This window comes from Coregonus lavaretus (genome assembly GCF_964263955.1).
Source record: "Coregonus lavaretus genome assembly, chromosome: 3".
Lineage (NCBI taxonomy): Eukaryota > Metazoa > Chordata > Actinopteri > Salmoniformes > Salmonidae > Coregonus > Coregonus lavaretus.
In genome coordinates this window covers 27,545,739-27,565,302 of record NC_139990.1, presented here as the reverse complement: position 1 = coordinate 27,565,302, position 19,564 = coordinate 27,545,739, and the positions used below count along the sequence as shown (strand labels likewise).

At 46.3% G+C, this 19,564-nt stretch overlaps 1 protein-coding gene across 1 annotated transcript in view; it reads left to right on the top strand.

Annotated features, from left to right (window-relative positions):
* The window catches only part of macf1a (microtubule actin crosslinking factor 1a), a gene marked incomplete at its 5' end in the record, with an annotated part of 244,075 nt that overhangs the window by 158,871 nt on the left and 65,640 nt on the right, over positions 1–19,564 (top strand). The window contains 17 exons of the mRNA XM_084152246.1: positions 41–220; positions 1,576–1,917; positions 2,197–2,388; positions 2,720–2,893; positions 3,093–3,216; positions 3,498–3,697; positions 3,860–4,177; positions 6,358–6,524; positions 6,909–7,065; positions 7,293–7,404; positions 7,697–7,759; positions 8,353–8,594; positions 8,782–8,911; positions 9,939–10,138; positions 10,366–10,876; positions 11,151–12,145; positions 13,061–13,561. Of these exons, the coding sequence (XP_084008372.1) occupies positions 41–220; positions 1,576–1,917; positions 2,197–2,388; positions 2,720–2,893; positions 3,093–3,216; positions 3,498–3,697; positions 3,860–4,177; positions 6,358–6,524; positions 6,909–7,065; positions 7,293–7,404; positions 7,697–7,759; positions 8,353–8,594; positions 8,782–8,911; positions 9,939–10,138; positions 10,366–10,876; positions 11,151–12,145; positions 13,061–13,561 (4,608 nt within the window). The remainder of the gene's footprint in view (positions 1–40; positions 221–1,575; positions 1,918–2,196; positions 2,389–2,719; positions 2,894–3,092; positions 3,217–3,497; positions 3,698–3,859; positions 4,178–6,357; positions 6,525–6,908; positions 7,066–7,292; positions 7,405–7,696; positions 7,760–8,352; positions 8,595–8,781; positions 8,912–9,938; positions 10,139–10,365; positions 10,877–11,150; positions 12,146–13,060; positions 13,562–19,564) is intronic.

Below are 19,564 nucleotides of genomic sequence, written 5' to 3'. Positions count from 1 at the left end.
GCATGTTCTAACGTTTCCTCTCTATTTTCTTCCCCCATAGGCAAAGGCAGTAGAGGAGCTGCAGGAGACTCGGGGCCAGATGGACTCGCTGCTAGAGGAGCTCTCCTCACTCAACCAGCCTGGGAAGAGAGGGGCTGGCATGACTGTTACTGACCACCTCTCCTCATCCTCCTCCACATCGCCAGAGGGAGGTCTACAATCACACAGTGACATGCTCCAGGTCAGACATTCTCCTTGCTCCTTGTTTATTCACGAAAGTCATTTAGTTCTTATTGTTGTGGTACACAATTAAATGTGTTTAGAATGAAACGTAATACTGCAGAAAAGGGCTCTAAAATTTCCTTTTTAGGTGCTTGGAACAGGTTTTTGAATGATAGTCAGCGTGCTTCCCAATAAACTAAGGTGGCTTCCTCTCCTAATCTCCTTTCCAGTTAAGACAAGGTGCTTAAAGTACATGAATTTGACACTCTGAAATTCAAGTACTGGAATACCTTGAAAATCTGACATTTTCTCAAGTTGGTACTTGGAAAAGTACTTTAAGTTTAACGAGAGGAGAACAGATATTGATAAAATATATTTAGAAAAAAAAATGTATTGGTCTTGTGAATTAATTTCCTCACGTGTTTCGCGCTGCGGTTGCCAGGCGAGCTTGCTCATTCCATCCACACTGCCACTCAGCCAGGCTGGTACAGAACTGACTTAATATGCACCGCCAAATGTCATATCCATAGCTAAAATGCCGGGCAAATGTGGATTCAATCCTGCCTTTTGTGTACATGGAAAATTTCTGGGATCTTTTATTTCAGCTCATGAAACATGGGACCAACACTTTACATGTTGTGTTTTTTATATTTTTGTTCAGTACAGTTTACCCACTTTTTTTTACCACTACATCACTGGACCCAACCAATCCACACCAGGTAAGATACAAAAAATTTGTCAGACTTTGGCATTGCGAACATGACTGAATTGGCCCTGAAGAGCGACATGAAGGGGGAAAGACTCAACGCTGCATCCTGCGCTGGCGCCGGTTCAACATTGTGACTTTTTCTCTGCAACAACCTCCAGAGCTTTTTCGCCAATCGCCTCATTCACGGGGCGCCCTGTGATATTCCACAGCCGTGCTCCTGCCGTCATGGTGACCGTTCACGTGCCGTTTAGCGCACACAGCCTACCCGCCTCACCAGTAGGCATGTCCCAAAACTCTGCACATCACTACTCAAATTACAAAATCATCAGTACTGACTTACCACTCATGTATGTAGTAAATAAGTAATGAAACAAAGTATTATTGAGTAAAACTTGTAAGATAGTGATGAATACGAAGTTACTTTTGTTTTCATGAGGTTGTGGCGATATACTGCCATCTGGTGGCGACTAGCAACAATTGAATAATATGAACTATTACAAATGTGATGGTCCTTGAAAATAAATATCAGTGCTAGAAAAAGTACTTGAAAGTCCTTGAATTTGACTTGCCGCTGTCTGTACGAACCCTGTTAAGACTATTGAGATGAACCCTCACTAATGCTCACTGTGACCCTATACGACCTTTGATCTTTGACCCCTCTACAGGCGGAGCTCCAGCAGCTCCAGGCCCAGCAGGCCCAGCTGATGCAGGTGTCCCAGAATGCTCGCTCCCTCCTGGACCAGCCCGACTCGGCCGTGCCAGCCGAGGAGAAACGCCGTCTGCGGGACCAGCTAGACCAGCTCCAGACCCAACACCAGGAGAAGCTGCAGGCTTGCCAGGAGAGGCTGAGGCGCTCGGAGGCCCTTAAGGACGAGCTGGCCAAGTTCCTCCAGGAGCACGGAGGCCTGGGGACCTGGCTGGAACAGAGTGAGGGGGAGCTATGTTCCCTGGGGGAAGGAGAGACGGACGCACAGGGCCTGAAGGGGAGACTGGAAGAGCACAAGAAGGTATGTTGTTTTTTGGCTTTTCCTATACTAGTGTGGGTTAGAGAAAAGCTACATTGCATAGCCATAGAGAGATGATTTACATTAGCGAGATGTAAGCATATAGGCTTACTATAAGAATAGTTTAGGGTTTATGTTGGTAGTTGGTAGCAATATTCACTCCTATTGTCAGCTGTATACACACAATCATGATACTCAAGATGCTAAGTTTACTGTTTCAAACTTTGGAACTGAACACATTCTTGACTGTATCAAACTGACCTGAAACCTGTTGTCTTCCAGCTGGCGGAGGATGTGATCTGCCACAAGGCAGACTTGCGCTTTGTGTCCATCTCTGGTCACAAGGTGCTGGACTCTGTCCAGGGGGCTCTGGAGAAGGTAGGTGGGTCTGACCCAGCCCTGGAGGAGACCAAACAGCTGGTCACAGACAAGCTACAGGACGCCAACCACCGCTACACCACTCTGCACACCAAGGTGGGTCTCATATAGAGGAGGGGGATTGTATTCTTCATTACTATTGTACTTTGTGTACCAATGCATACTAGGGGTATATCCAAAATGGCAGGAATTGTGTTGAAAGACGCGCTATAGTCAGTTAAGTTAAGGTCCCTAAGCCTTAATCATTATTTTTCATTATTTTTATATAGCTACAATATCTAACAATCAATAATATTACAGCAATAAGCATAAGTGGGCTGTAGAGATATTCGACATTGCTCTACTTTCATGTTAGAGAAAGTGTCCCGCTCATCTTTATAGATCTATGCGTACTCACACTCCCCCCCCCCCCGTCTTCCCTCTCCAGTCGTCAGATCTGGGCGGGCGTCTGTCGGGTCTGTTGGAACGCTGCCAGCAGTACCAGGACGAGGCTGTGTCGCTCCACACCTGGCTCAGCACCCAGGAACAGAACCAGAGTATAGCCGGACCCAGCGGAGAGACAGACACACACACACTACAGAACACACTGCGGGCCGTACAGGTGAGAGACAGCATAGAAATACCGCAGGTAGATGGGGTATGCAAATATACGGAATTATTTTATACAGTGTGTATATACAAAGCGGAGACATTATCAGCATCTCACTCTTTATGAAGAGAGGATAGAACACTTATCTCTCTGTTGTTTTCTATTCCCTGCACCTCAACATTTCTCCCCCCTCTCCCTGTTTTCTGGTCAGCTGTTGCAGGATGAGATGGCTGAGCGGTCAGTCCAGTTGGAGAAGGTGAGGAGGTCAGGCAGAGAGCTGGCCAACACACAGGAGTCCCCCACTCTCAGAGCTGCCGAGATCATCAGCACTGCAGGTACACTAGCTCACAACTATGTCTATTGTTCTGGCATTTTCATCAACCCTCTATATTGTTATACATCTCATACACTTCCCTATATCAATTAATATCTTATTCCTCCATATCCTCATAGATCATAGAGTGGATCTCCAGTAATGACCTTTTACTATCCTTAATACTCCCATCTCTGTTGATGTCTTTATATCCATCCACCTAAACAAATTATTCTATATCGTAATGGAGAAAAGTAACCACACTGACATGCTCTCCTCTCCCCCTTCCTCTCTCTGTGTCAGATGGTCTGCAGAAGAGGTTCAACTCTCTGTCTGAGTCTGTGTCGGCGCGGGCTGAGCAGCTCCAGACGTCCGTAGCCCAGTCGGTCAGTATCCAGGAGGGGCTGAAGGGCCTGCTAGCCTGGCTGGACGGCCTGCTGCTGACCCCCGGGCCCATGCAACCCACCGCCCAGGCTGTCCAGGACGCCCTCACACAGAATCAGGTACCATAGTAGAAATACAGCGAGTCTACTATGGAACAGCCTGCAGCTGCTGTTTATGAGATATTTGTACTTTTTTGCCTTCACATCTATTACAAACCTCCACTGTCCATTTTGCAGCTGTGTTACATGAGCTTATTTTAACCCACTTCCCCTCTGTTCCAGAAACTACGCCAGGAGCTGTTATCCAGACAGGGCAGTGTGGAGGCCACCTGTGACTCTGTCTCCAAACTGCTCCAGAGCTCAGACGCCTCCACAGCCTCCGGGCTCCAGGGGTCACTAGAGAGCCTGAACCAGCGCTATGCCGCAGCACAGGCCAAGCAGGCCGAGAGGGAGGCTGAGCTCCGGGGTCTCCTGCCCAAGCTGGAGAGCTATGAGAGACTGAGTACGGACCTGCAGGGTTTCACTCAGACCTGCCTGAGAGCTCTGAGCCCCGCGGGACAGCCTGACCGCAGTATGGAGGACTATAGACAGACGATAGAGGTGAGAGGTGGGATGGTACATATCAGTGTTCCAGAACCATAGAGGTGAGAGGTGGGATGGTAGATATCAGTGTTCCAGAACCATAGAGGTGAGAGGTGGGATGGTAGATATCAGTGTTCCAGAACCATAGAGGTGAGAGGTGGGATGGTAGATATCAGTGTTCCAGAACCATAGAGGTGAGAGGTGGGATGGTAGATATCAGTGTTCCAGAACCATAGAGGTGAGGGGTGGGATGGTAGATATCAGTGTTCCAGAACCATAGAGGTGAGGGGTGGGATGGTAGATATCAGTGTTCCAGAACCATAGAGGTGAGAGGTGGGATGGTAGATATCAGTGTTCCAGAACCATAGAGGTGAGGGGTGGGATGGTAGATATCAGTGTTCCAGAACCATAGAGGTGAGGGGTGGGATGGTAGATATCAGTGTTCCAGAACCATAGATGTGAGGGGTGGAATGGTAGATATCAGTGTTCCAGAACCATAGAGGTGAGAGGTGGGATGGTAGATATCAGTGTTCCAGAACCATAGATGTGAGGGGTGGAATGGTAGATATCAGTGTTCCAGAACCATAGAGGTGAGAGGTGGGATGGTAGATATCAGTGTTCCAGAACCATAGATGTGAGGGGTGGAATGGTAGATATCAGTGTTCCAGAACCATAGAGGTGAGAGGTGGGATGGTACATATCAGTGTTCCAGAACCATAGAGGTGAGAGGTGGGATGGTAGATATCAGTGTTCCAGAACCATAGAGTTGAGAAAGTAAAATATGTAGTACATTAGCCAAATATAATCATTTCAAACACAGATGTTGTATTACATAAGGATGCATAGGCAGTAAATTGTTCTTTGTACCCCCTGCAGTGTAGAAAATAAGAGTTTCTATGTCAAGGTATTTATGAAAGAACTGGAAAAATGTGTACTTTCAAAAAAGAGTGGTCCATCTATACAATTGAAAATAAACTGCAAAAAACGATGGTATAGATCCTCTTTCTTTTAAATCTACCATTACAGATTAATTTGCAATTTGTTATCATGGAAATGATACATTTATTGATGCACAAAAATATGTCAAATAACTGAAAGTAGAAAAAAGAGTAGCATTTTTCATTTTGTTGCATTACAAAGTGGGATTGAAAGAGTTTAATTGTGATTTTTTTTTTTGGTCATTGATTACACAAAATACTCCATAATGTCAAAGTGAAATGAAAATTCTACAAATGTTTACAAAAAAAAAAGAACACCAATATACAGGAAGAAACGATTCAAAAATGTGCATCCTGTATGCAACAAGTCACTAGGTAATACTGCAAAAAACATGGCAAAGGAATACACTTTTTGGAATACATGCAAAGCCTTATGTTTGCACAGGCAAAATCCTACAGGAAAATCTGCTTCAGTCTGCTTTACACCAGACACTGGGAGAGGATTTCACCTTTCAGCAGGACAATAACCTACAACACAAGGCCAAATCTATACTGGAGTTGTTTACCAAGAAGACCGTGAATGTTCCTGAGTGGCAAAGTTGCCGTTTTGACTTAAATCTGCTTGAAAATCTTTGGCAAGACTTGAAAATTGCTATTTAGCCATGATCCCCAGCACCTTGACAGAGCTTGAATCATTTTGAAAAGAATAACGGGCAAATATAAGCTCTTAGAGACTTTCCCAAGAGACTCACAGCTGTAATCGCTGCCAAAGGTGTTTCTAACATGTATTAACTTGGGGGTGAATACTTGTCTAATCAAGGTATATTAGTGTTTTATTTTTCATTCATCTTTATAAAATGTTAGAATATTTCTTCCACTTTGACATTAGAGTATTTTGTATAGATAATTGACAAAAAATTATCACTTTGTAACACAATAAAATGTGAAGAAATTCAAGGGGGGGGGGGGGTACTTATGATACCCACTGTAGATAGCAGAATTCCAGAACTATAGACATCAGAGTTACAGACCATAGATATCAGTCCGGTAGACCATAGATATTAATGTAAGGTGAGAGGAGGATAGTCTTGCAGGACCATAGAGGTGAGAGGACGATGATGATGATAAATAATGTTACAGAAACATAGATATCTGTTTGAACAGAGACGTGGAAGAAGGCACAGGGACTATGCTCTAAGAGATTTCGGGGAGGGTTAGCTACCTTCAGAAAACATATCTGTATCTGCCTTACTACTACAGGAGGTGAGAGCGGAGCAGGAGCAGGAGGCAGGTCAACTTAAGTCCTTCTGCCAGCTGGGGACAGACCTGAGCCAAGCAAAGGCCCTAACCAGCACACAGACCCTACTGGACAATGTCAGAGAAGTGTCTGATGAGTTCGCCCGACTGGAATCTAACGTCAATGAAAGGTAAGCACTGCCTTAGAATAAACAGAGCCAAAACCATTACACAATCAATTGTTGGCCCTGTGCACAATGGGATAATGGTTTATCCTTGACTGCATCCCTCTCTCTTTTTGTGACATGAAGCATGTGATTTTAATGTAATGGTTGTGTGTTTTATATGGAAAGGATAGTGGGATTGAAATAAAATGATCTCTTCCCCTCTTTCTTTTATTCTGTTTCTCCTACTTTCTATCTCTCTTCCTCTCTTCATTCCTCTTTCTCTTTTTCTCCCACTTTCTCAATTTATATCCCTACATCTCTCTATTTCTATCTCTCTCTCTTTTCAATCTTCTATCTCGCCATCCCTTCATCTTTCCCTCCTATATCTCTTTCTCCTTCCCGCTCCAGGTACAACGCCATCCAGAGTTGTGAGCAGCAGTTGGGCCAGTTCCGGTCTCTCTCTGGCTCCCTCCTCAGGTGGCTCCAGACAGCGCAGGAGCAGCTGCCTTCCAAAGAGCCCAACCTCAACACAGAGGCCCTGCAGAGGAGAGTGCAGCAGCTCAAGGTGTGTGTCCCTTTTTTAATTACTACATGGATTAATCACACTCATGCAACAAACAGAATCCTCAGTCAATCACTGAAACATAATTAACTCGTTCTAAGGTATTGCTAGATTTTGGAGTGTATTCATAAATACATTCCAAATCATGATTCAGAATGATATTTCCATGTGTTTATTCAATGAGGAATTATATAAGGCCATTAATAACTTTCAGACATTTCTTTACTAAGGACTTACTGAGTGACTGGGAGGCCCAGGGGGTTCGGGTTCAGGAGCTGAACAAGACTGGATCAGAACTGGAGACCCTCATCATAAACATCACAGCCCCCCAGACCAAGACAGGTAAGGGGAATGGGAAACAACTGCCAGTGTGTGTCCCCTGCTACCTGTATGTCCAAGTTAATACAAGCTCTGTTTGTGAGTATATTGTGTGTGTGTTGAAGTCTATGCTATCAATGTGTGTGTGTAATGTGAATACATGTTCTAGGTGTAGAGGTGTCCATGCAAAACCATGTGTGTGATTGTGTATGTGCATAGTATGTGAATGCCAGAGACTGAGCGTGTTTGTATTGTACTGTACATGAATGTGTGTTAGTGTATGTAGTTGTCTGAGTGTAGTGTGTCCCTTTCCCAGGTGTTCCCCAGATCAATGGTGCAGGCAGCCCCAGCAGTGTCAATGGCATTCACACATGCAAAGGTGAGCTCACCTCACTCCCTTATCCAAACCAATCGTCTATGGCCTCCTTTCTCATATGAGATGCTCTCCAGCACTTACTACTGTGGACATCACAGCTTGATTTACAATCTGCTTTTTCACTTGCTCGCTCGCTCCCAAAAATTCTCATTAAATATCAATTTTCTATCTGTCTTCTGTCTGTAAGCTTCTTGTATGTTCTACTGCAGTGTCTAACACCGTTGAAAACATTTGTTGTCAAGAATATTCTGTTGGTCTGGATAATATCAACCAAATAACTTTAGTGTATACCTTTCAAGAGTTTCTCTTGCCACTGTCAACTCTGTCTGTGAAATGAAAAACACTATACAAATCAAATTGGAATGAATGTGGCCTCCTGTAGCTCAGTTGGTAGAGCATGGCACTTGCAACGCCAGGGTTGTGGGTTCGATTCCCACGGGGGGCCAGTATGAAAAATGTATGCACTCACTAACTGTAAGTCGCTCTGGATAAGAGCGTCTGCTAAATGACTCAAATGTAAAATATGATTGATGAATCCTCCTCTTCTCTCTCTCTCTCTCTCTCTCTCTCTCTCTCTCTCTCTCTCTCTCTCTCAGACCTGACAGAGCTGCAGGTGGCGGCGGCAGAGGTGAATGGTCGTTACAAGGAGCTGGGAGAGGAACTGAAGGCCCGAGAGTGGCGCCAGGAGGCCTCTCTGGAGCTGAGGCAGAAGGCCAGGCAGGGTACCGAGGAGCTCAGCCGCTGGCTGGGAGACCGGGAGAACAGCTTGCACCTGGGCCAGACCGCCGCCTCCCCTTCCAAACCGGAGGTGGTACGCGCCCAGGCCCAGGAGAACAAGGTAAGTGTCTGGACACGGGTCAAACCACTGTCAAAATTGGGGTGTATTATGCATTTGAAAATCAGAGTGTCATCACCCCCTAGCTGACATAAACATATTGTACTTTCTATTGCTTACTTTCTACATGCGTATCCTTGTCTTTTTGTAGCCAACATACTGATATAACTGTTCTTCTTCTGTACTTTAGGCCTTACTGTCTGAGCTGGCAGAGCATTCTGGGAAGGTGAAGGAGCTGAAGAGCACCCTGGAGAAGCTGATAGCAGACAACCCAGACTCCCCAGAGGCAGACACCTGGAGACAACAAATGAAGGAGATCGGTGAGTGGTACTGGAATGGACGAATAGGGTCGGCCATTTTGAAAAGTTATGGGGTAAGGGACACATTTTAACATGAGGAACCAGTAGGCCTATGTCATTTGCATGGGCATCTACATAGGACTTGGCCCTGAATCAAATAATGAATAGGGCCAGCCATTTTGAATGGTAGATGAATCAGTGTAAGGAACAAATGACGTTTGATTAAGCGAGGTACATTTCAGAGGATAAGAAGACCGACGCTGTAGATGAGAAGACAGGCTAATATAGTAGTTATTTGAGATTTAATGATTTGCCTCAGCAAAGGTAATTAGCGCTTTTCACAGCTTGAAATGTGAAGAACAAAGAACATGTGGGAGGTTAAGGTCAATATTAGGTAGGAAATGAGTGGGATGACTCTGTCAAAGCTATTAACATCACCTTCAAATACTTGATATTTTTACCCTGACCTGATATAGCCCTGTGATATTTAAGGTAGGAACACTGCAGAGCTCCTTTCTCCACACATTTCACACAGGGCCTTATTTCAAAGCCATGTGGATCCAAGACTCATTCTCTCTGCTGGATGCCCAGTGAATGAGTCATGAGGAAATAAAAAAATGGCTTTTTTATAAGCTGTGTGTGTGTCAAATCAAATGTTATTTGTCACATGCGCCAAATACAACTGGTGTAGACTTTACCGTGAAATGCTTGCTTACGAACCCTTCCCAGCGATGCATAGTTAAAAAATAATAATACAAATTAATTGGTAACTTGAGGAATGGAATAAAATAAAATACACAAGAATGGAGCTTTATACAGGTAGTGTGTGTGTGTGTGCGTTAGCAAGTCAAAATAATTGTTCTCCACTGTGATTAAAGTGTTCTTCATACTGTGTCTATAATGATTATTCAGCCTTGGGAATGCCACTCATGGAACCCATCAGTTTCACTATTGTTATGATTCTCCACTGGTTTGTTAGTGTCATTTTTTATTATAAGCAATAGTTGCTATGGTTTTTCACTCCAACGTTCACTTCCTATTTACTTAGACTCCCGCTGGGCAAAGGCCAATGAGGCGGCAGTACAGAGGCAGGCAGAACTGGAGACCTGTGCTGATAGGCTGGGCAGCTTTGCCACAGCAGCCAGTCAGTTGGGGCCGTGGCTCAGAGAGAAGGAGCTGATGATGAGTGTGCTGGGACCCCTGAGCATCGACCCCAACATGCTGAACACCCAGAATCAACAAGTGCAGGTACATGGAGGATGTTAACTGTGTTGAACACATGCAAAATAATGAATAAGAATGTCACAATAGATTGTTCACAACTTGCCAATTCTGTTCTTGAATCTGCATAAACCAACACCAACTGCATTCTGATGAATTACTGATCAATTGTACTAGCCAAAATGTAGAAATGATTCGTCATTGATGGATGATGTTCTGACCTCTCTTCTTTCCCATCCCTCCATCCTCCACAGTTCATGCTGCGTGAGTTTGAGACCCGCCGGCCCCAGTTCGACCAACTCACCCAGGCGGCCGAGGGCATCCTTTCCCCGTCTGGCGGCAACTCCTCCCCGCAGGATGCCAAGGACCTAGCGGAGGTCCGGTCCGAGCTGGGCTCTATCTCGCAGCAGTGGGACGACCTCACTCAACGTCTGTCCCAGCGCTCAACGCACATCGACCAGGCCCAGGGCACCAGTGAGCGCTACCATGCCCTGCTGAAGGATCTCTCGGTCAGCGTGGGGGTGTTAGGCGAGAGGCTGGACAGTCAGGCCTCGCTCAGTGCCCAGCCCGAGGCCCTGAAACGGCGTCTGCAGGAGACAGGTGAGATCCGCTCTGAGCTGGAGCAGAGGAGGGAAGAGCTGGGTGAAGCGGAAAAGCTGTGCGGAGAGCTGAGCACCATTGTGGTTGAACCTTACCTGAGAGACGAGCTGAAGAAGAGGCTGGAGAGCGTGAGTGGCCCACTGAGGAGCCTGGAGGAGAGGGCCGGTGAGTCTTCTGTTTTGTCGATGCTGTTCATCTTAATTCTGTTTGTATGAATCTCTGTTGGCTTCAGTAGTATTTGTATGTGGAGGTGAAGGGTATGTTTTTGGTTTTTGGGGGTTTTTTGGTCACATCGTGGCTAGTTGTTGTCAAGGTTTTCAATCCAGCGCTATAACCTCTCTCAGGCTTAGGTAGCTGCTCCATCTGATTTGAATGTTCTTCATCAACACATCTGTAAATGAATAGCATTAAGATCCTCTGTCCTTTCTCTTTCCCTCAGCGGATGGTCTATCCCAGCTCCAAGCCGCTCTCTCCAGCACCGAGCAGTTCCAGCAGATGTTCAAGGAGCTGCGGAGCTGGCTGGACAACCAGGGTGGTCAAAGAGACTCTACCGCGGACTCCCTCCCCTGCCAGCCAGAGGCTATCCGGACCCTGCTTGCCCAGCAAGACGAGCTTCATCGCGGGGTGGCCAGCCAACGTGGTCCCTACGAGCTCATCCAGGCCGAGGGGGCCTCCCTGCTCTCCTCGCTACCCGCCGGCGGTGAAGAACGATCAGCCTTACAGTCCCGGCTCGCCACCCTACGCCGGGACTGGGATGAGCTCAACCAGTGCATCGCGGAACGCCAGAACCGGCTGAAATCCGCCCTGACCAAGGCCGAGAGTTACCAGCAGCACCGCGCCGAGCTCACACCCTGGGTGGCGGAGTGCGAGGAGCGGGAGGCTGACATCCAGCCCTCCCTAGACCCTGTGGCCCTGGACGAGGCCTTGCAGAAGGCCAGGCTGCTGGGGTTGGACCTGGAGCGTCGTCGCCCCCTCCTGGAGGCTTTAAACACTGTGGCCGACCAACTCCTGGAACACTGCCGCGTCGGAGAGGAAGACGTACGCGACGAAAAAGCCCAACTCAACCGTAGAGTCGACGGGCTGGCAGAAAACCTCCAAAACCGTGTTTCCCAACTGGAAGAGCTAGCAGGTCGACTTAAGGAGTTCGAGGACGGCCGGCAGGCGGTGGAGAGGAGGCTGGAGGCGGCGCGCCATCAGATCGAGGTGCAGGAGGCGCTGGGCCCACAGGCATGCAGCAACAAGAGCCTGGAGCGGCTGAGGAGCCAGCAGGAGACGCTGCACTCGCTGCAGCCACAGGTGGCCTACCTGAGGGATCTGGCCCAGGGGCTGGTGCAGGACGCACCCCACTCAGCAGGGGGCGGCGGAGAGGGAGGACAGAGGCTGGAGCAACTGGCCCGAGACACGGACAGAGAGTTTGAAGACGTCAGCGAAAAGGTGAGAAGATGTGTGAGGAATTTAGTATACACTGTATTTCATATATAAATAGTATAAACATTTCATAGACACTCCGATGAACATAATGCAGGCCTCTATCTTTCAATAGGAGAATGTCCCAAAAAATAAGTATAGTTAAAAAAAATATAAAACACTAAAATACAATAGGGGTGTCACAATACTCTTCAACAGCCTTTTCTCTTTTGAAAGCATTTGTTTGGCTTTGTTGGACTTATCACTTTTACTCATCCTTTACAATACATTAGTGGACAAATGAGGAAAGGAGACAAGGAAAGGAAGCCATTTATGAGTGTTGTAACACAGCCAATCTGTTCACCCTGGAGTGTGGCTGATACAAAGGAGGAGCCAGTTTTAGCAAGGGTCCTTGTGTGCAAGGGTGTCAGAGCGTGTGTGTTGTGTGTGTGTGTCTGTGAGTTGAAAGAGAACAGAATGTCTTTTAGCTGACAGAGGAATTAAAGTATTAGGAGTTCCAGTGATCTTATATGGTCATTGTACATCTACAACACTTCAGACCATTTAATCACTGTACTGAAATGTAAACCAACGAGTCAAGAGCATTGTACTGTATATTGATATGTATAGTTCCCAAATGTGCCATATATAGTTACTTACAGACTGGTTTCACTTACAAATCAATATGGTATTTAATCAGATACATGGTCAGAAGATATTACATTTTACCATTATTGATTAAATAATTGTCTCTTATCTCTCTTGCTAATGAGAAAAAGTGAGTCATCAGAACAGAGATCAAATGCTGATTCATGTAGCCTAGTTAATTTTATTTGTCCCAGTATTTATATAATATCATTACATCAGCAAGGCACCATGCCACTTCCAACTTGCTAACATTATTAACTCTCTCTCTTCCACTTCCCTCCCTCCCCCCTCTAGATTGAACAGTGCTGTTCCACCCTGGAGTCCCGTCTCCAGGGCGTGGGTGAGGTCCAGTCCTCGGTGCGCGACCTCTTCTCCCACCTGGCTGACCTGGACGACGAGCTAGACTCGCTGAGCCCTGTGGGGCGAGACGCCGACTCGCTTGCCTCGCAGGCAGACGCCGTCCACGCCTTCCTAGCTCGCCTGGCCGCGTTGAGGTCGGAGCTTGAAGGTCACGGAGGCGACTGCACCGCCATGCTCCGTCGAGAGGGGTCGTCTCCCGATCTCCTCGCCCTGAGGAGAGAGACTGAGGCCCTGAGCCGCCAGGCTGGGAAGCTGGCCGAAAGGGGCCAGGCCAGACTGGGACAGATCGAGGCGGCTGCCGAGAAGGTGGGAGAGTTCTACGCCCAGGTGGCGGAGCTGCAAGGGCTGCTGGGACGGGCAGAGGAGGGGCTGAACGCGCAGGGCATGGTGGGGACGGAGGTGGAGACCATCAAGCAGCAGCTGCACGAGTTCAAGGTAAGAATGAGTTTTATGTTTATGGTTGTGAACGTGCTACTGCTGTCTTGGAACTGGAATGACTAGAATGGACATTCCCGTTCACGTCAATGTTCCGTGATGGGTGGGCTTTCTATGGCTACTCTATTGTAAAATGTTTTTGTATTGTCTTGTGCCATTGTTCTCTCATAAGTTTTTGTTTTGGTTGCGCTACCGTGTAATATCTTTGGGCATTATGTCTTCAGAGATTGGTAAGTTGGGTAGAGCCAGCTATGGTAGTATAGCCTCCTAGAAGTGAGCTTGGCATGTGTTTTTGGTGCCGGCATCAATGAACAGCATTCTGAATTTTCTTGTGATTCCTCACAGAATGGAAAACAAAGTTTCTAGCCACAACCCTAGTATTATCTAGCCACAAGCCACCATTTGGGGAAACATTGCATTAAGGACTTATTAGATATTAGAACCAGCTATTAGAACCAGTTCAGCAATGGGTATTGTGAAGCTTTAGTTATTCTAGAATTGAGCTTGACATGTTTCTTTGGTTTGAATTACAGTATATTCAGCAAATATTGTGCATAGAATTATAACTGACATTGTATATGCTATTGCATAGTTGTTGCTCTCTCTGGCGGCCATTTTGTTAGAACCTCTCAGCTGGTGCTTGACTCTGACCTGTAAAAGTATTAGTGCGTCTTATTGAAATAAGCAATTGATTAACACAGATCCTTTTGAAAGCCTTTAGTTACATAAGAGTAATTTCTTGGGAGAGTTCTCAGAGGAAAGTACTTGACCCTTCTTGGTTGTTGAACTTTGTGTATTAAGCCTCATCTTCTAGCGCAGATGCTTTTAGTCCTTGTCTCTCTCGGTCTGTGGGACTATGTCTACAGCATGAAGTATGTGTACTGTGGCATCCTCTCTTCTACAAATCAACTCCAGCTTCAACTTAGCTGTCACACTACTTCCCTTCCCTTCATGCTCTTGTATCAGCACTGGATCAAACAGGATTTTGGTCAGGTGACACTTCTTTCATGACTCCGCTCCTACTGTGGGCTGTGTGGACGGTGTTGTGATGGAGTGTGACCCCTCTCCTAACTCGAGTCGTTCCTCTGGCTCCCAGCTTTATTTATAGAGCAGTTTGGGGGGGGGGGGGGGGGGTGATGTATCCCGTCTCCCTCCTCTTTATTCAAGTCACTGGAGATCAGAAGAGGGGGTATGGGGACTGAGGAAGTGTGTGTGTGTTGTGCGTGCAATGTCCAGTATTTGTGTGTTAGAGATGTGTTACCTTAGGGCACTTGAGTGAGCCTACGTGCAAGAGAGGAAGGAAGGAGGGAGTGATGTGATCCAGTTGATCATGGCAGGGGGTATGACACAGAGTTCTAGAGCCAGGTAGAGAGAAGAGTTTAGTCACGGTAGCACTGCACTACTTCTTTGCCCACGCTGAGTCACTCCCGTCTAAAACGTTGTTAAAACGATCCCTCAACATTCCATCAACCCCCCTCCGACCCCCTACCACGCCGGCGCCAGCCCTTGGAACTCGTTAGGGCCTGTCATCGTGGTGATGGACGCCGGGCTAAATTTGATACCAGAGCGAATCACACACCATTCGTTTGTTTTTTCTTCAAGCTATCCTCCTCACCATCTAGGAGAGATCCTAGGCTAGCTAACCAAGCCAACAAGAATTAGCCTACTGCCTCCCGTCAATAGAAATCTACTGTAGAACATTCTATAGGAATTAACCATAGGAATTTGCTGTGTCGTGCTGAATAGGAATACAGTAACAGGGCCTCTCCATTGTACTACTACTTTCCATTGGTTTCCATTCATTGTGAAATGTTCAATGAGATTTCATGAGTACTGTACAACACAGACAGTTCATTCTGGCTGAGGCCATTACTGTGAATTATATGTTTTTTCCTGTACTTTGTTACATCCGCTGCACTAGAAGTACTGGTACGCAAGTAAGTTTGCAACACCCCCCTTCCTGTTTATTGACTAGTTACAGTAGCTCCCTAAGACGGGGACATTTTTACATAGATTATGTTAATGATTGGTTTTATATTGTCATATCATATATAAATTGATAATTATAAATATGTTACAATGTAGGATAAGCCTTATTTTTATCTGACTGGAGGTGTGTTGCTAGACTTAGTGGACAGTGGTTTCTGATTTGAGGTGTGTTGCTAGACTTAGTGGACAGTGGTTTCTGATTTGAGGTGTGTTGCTAGACTTAGTGGACAGTGGTTTCTGATTGGAGGTGTGTTGCTAGACTTAGTGGACAGTGGTTTCTGACTGGAGGTGTGTTGCTAGACTTAGTGGACAGTGGTTTCTGACTGGAGGTGTGTTGCTAGACTTAGTGGACAGTGGTTTCTGATTTGAGGTGTGTTGCTAGACTTAGTGGACAGTGGTTTCTGATTGGAGGTGTGTTGCTAGACTTAGTGGACAGTGGTTTCTGATTGGAGGTGTGTTGCTAGACTTAGTGGACAGTGGTTTCTGATTGGAGGTGTGTTGCTAGACTTAGTGGACAGTGGTTTCTGATTGGAGGTGTGTTGCTAGACTTAGTGGACAGTGGTTTCTGATTGGAGGTGTGTTGCTAGACTTAGTGGACAGTGGTTTCTGATTTGAGGTGTGTTGCTAGACTTAGTGGACAGTGGTTTCTGACTGGAGGTGTGTTGCTAGACTTAGTGGACAGTGGTTTCTGATTGGTTCAGCTGGTGTCTTAGTGTGAGAGGATACAAGACAGGTTTTTTTCTCTCGCTTTGAGTTTCCTTTCTCCTCTTTCTTCCTCCCTGTCCTGTCTCTTACTCTGTACTCTCTTGATTTATCGACTCTATTAATATTGTGGTTGGCCACTACTACTCTCTCTCTCTCTCTCCTTTCTTCCCCCTCTTAATGAGAGCAAGCTGGATGGATGTGTGGCAGAAGACAAGCAGACAGAGGAGATAAAGAGGTAGAGGGGGAGAGGGAAGGAGAGGGAGCTGTGAATAGCTGAGGGAGAGAGAGACAGATAGGAAAAGAGAAGCGAGACAGCTTAATGGAATGTGCATGAGTGTAGAGTAGACACAAGCTGGGGGGTGAGAGGTAAATAGAGAGAGAGGCAGACAGGGCTGAGCAAGACTTCCCTTTCCCTAAGATCCTCTTTCGTTCACTCAGGGAGCCCACTTGCCCCGTTTCACCCCTCCCTCTTCTCTTTTCCACCCTCTCTCTCAACCCCTCCCTCCCTCCTTCCCTCTCCCCCTCTATGTGCCCCTCTCCTCTCTGGGCTGTAATGGATTCCACCCAGGTCATTTCAAACCTAAACATGTCTGTCTGCCCTGAAAGCAGACTAGCCTGACTGCCCCACCAGACCATCCCCCCACCAGACCCCAGTTTAGAAAGAAGAAAACAAACTACCCAATCCACAGGGATGATGTCATCATGCCTGAGATTAGTGTGTGTGTGAGTGTGTGTAAAAAGAGGATGGTAACGGTTAGGGGGTAAGGAGGAAGGGGAGTGGGGAGTGGGGGGGTGGTGTATTGTCAGATTAGTGAAGTCGTGAACTATTGAACACTGATCTCATTGAGTCATGAAGCGAGGGAGGGGAAATGTTTTAAATGGCCTGTGGCATTACCAGTGTCTCTCCGTACATGTGGCGTCTTGGCCCGTGTTCGGACAAGTCAGATTGTTTATCAAGTATGTTTTTATAGACCACCATACTATCTGCAGACGTGCTCTTATGTGATCAGCAGAATTCACGTGTGTATTTAGGGATGCTTTGTGTGTCGACGAGGTGTGTGTATGTGTGTGTGTCTCGGGAGGATGTGTGTGAAGGGTGGGGAGACAGCTGAGATTCCGGACACACCCCCGAAAAAGGCTGGAATTAGAAACACACACACACACACACACACACACACACACACACACACACACCAGGGTGGGGCTCTACTGTATGTCCCCTAGCCCCAGAGCAGCTGACATAGTCCATGGGGTGGGACAGGGATGTTGAGTTGAAGGGTGTTGTGAAGCTTTAAGTCCCCCGCTACAAATGGGAATTCCTGTGTAGGACTGGTAAGGGGGACAGGGGTGACGGGTGAGGAATGCCTTCCCTTAAATCATGCCCTCACGTCTCTGCTGTCCTCACCCCTGCTTCCTCCCTCTCCCTCTCCACCCTCCCGCCTGCATAGGCCTGTGTCATGGGTTCAAATACTACTTAAAATCGTCAAATACTTTAGTGTTTGCTTAACCTGCCTGGAGTGCCAAGTCTGCGGGGTTTGGGACTTTTGGGACTTTCCTATTGGTTCAGTGCAACAGGCAAGCTCATTCGAGCCCAGCTAAAGTATTTGGAATTATTTTGAATAGTATTTGAACCCAGGTGTGATAGAGATGTCCCTCCATATGGTCTGTGAGTCAGATCTCTCCCTCCACCCTCCAACCAAATCCTCAGAGACATGTAGTAAGGGATATTGGGGTAGTCTTGCTTATTAGGGATTATGATGTAGTTTATGTGCACGCTTCGGGTAAGAGTGGCCCAAAGGCACAGATCTAGGATCAGCTTACAACTCCCTCAATTATTGTTACTCGCCCCTCACTTAATCATTAGGGGGGGGGGAAACCCTAAAGTGAAATTGGTAATTTTTTTCCTAAAGATTCTTTGATAGATGGTTTACATTGAAAGCGATCTGACTTACTGGTAATATGATGTCATGTTGATTAGGTGTTCCAGTATATCTTCCCCATGACTTACATAGTTATTATACTCATTTATCATCTTCAAAGATCTGGCCGAATTTTGTGGGTCTACACTTTCTGTTTATTTATTTAGCTCGTTTTGTTCATGAGCTCTTTGGTCCATTTTTTTTCTTTGTTTATTTTCTGTCCTTGGTGGTTGATTGGATCAGGCTAACACAATTTTCACTAATCATATGAGCTGATTTTCAAATTGACCCTTCCTGTACCCTGGTGACTGTCCGATTGACAACGCTGTGTGTGTGTGTGTGTGTGTGTGTTTGCGTGCTGCTGCATGTCTGTATAGCTGCATACATGCGTGAACGTGTGTGTTACATCTCCCTCTCCCTCTCCCTGCTCTCAGGGTCCTATATCGTCTCAGCTGTTGTGAATTAGACGGCATGCCACAGCATATCTCCCCTCTCCCCTCATCGTCACATCCTCTGTTACCAGACCAACCATAACAAATACACTGCTTCTTTACATAAACTACATAACTAGAATAATGTCAAATTAAGAAGCCCAATAATAAACTTAGAAGAAGAGAGGGAGAGAGTGTGTGTGTGTTTGTCTGTGTGTCTATTTTTTACTTATAAAACACAGAAACTGGGACAAAGCAGAAATGTGACCTCTAATTTGGCCAGGATTAGGATATGGAAAAAACTTTATCATTCACATATGGGCTCCATATTGATTCCAGACCCTGCCTAATAGTGCGTAACACTGAAGTTTAGAAAAACCTTAGGAACAATACGTTAGTCTTTCAGGTATGAAGGTGTGAATTCTTCATTTCCGAAACCATATGTGCCCACTGGCCACATATGACTGTAGTTAAAGAATCTGTAACACCTAAAGGATTGTACCACCAGTGTTCATTTGATTGACAAGCCTGTTATTCACTATATTTACTGTACTGTAGCAGCATGGTGGAAGTTGCCGGGTGGTTTGCCATGCTTCTCTTTGTGTCTTGGGGGGGGACTGAGAGAACAACAGCCGCATTGAGCCGCTCAGGTAAAACACTGCTAGTTAATAATAAAACTGCTGCTGAGACAGAGAGGGAGAGCACTTCCTCGCTGCCTGGATAGGAGTGGGAGAAAGGGTGAGTGGGAATGGAAGAGGGGAGGGAAAAAGGGAAAAAGACAGTCATGGAGAGAGAAAATTACATGAAATGTTTAGAAATATGAGATGGATGGATGGATGGATTGAGTTATGTTAAGAGAGAAAATTACATGAAATGTTTAGAAATATGAGATGGATGGATGGATGGATTGAGTTATGTTAAGAGAAAGGGAAAGGGGGGAAGGAGAGGGGGAATGAAAA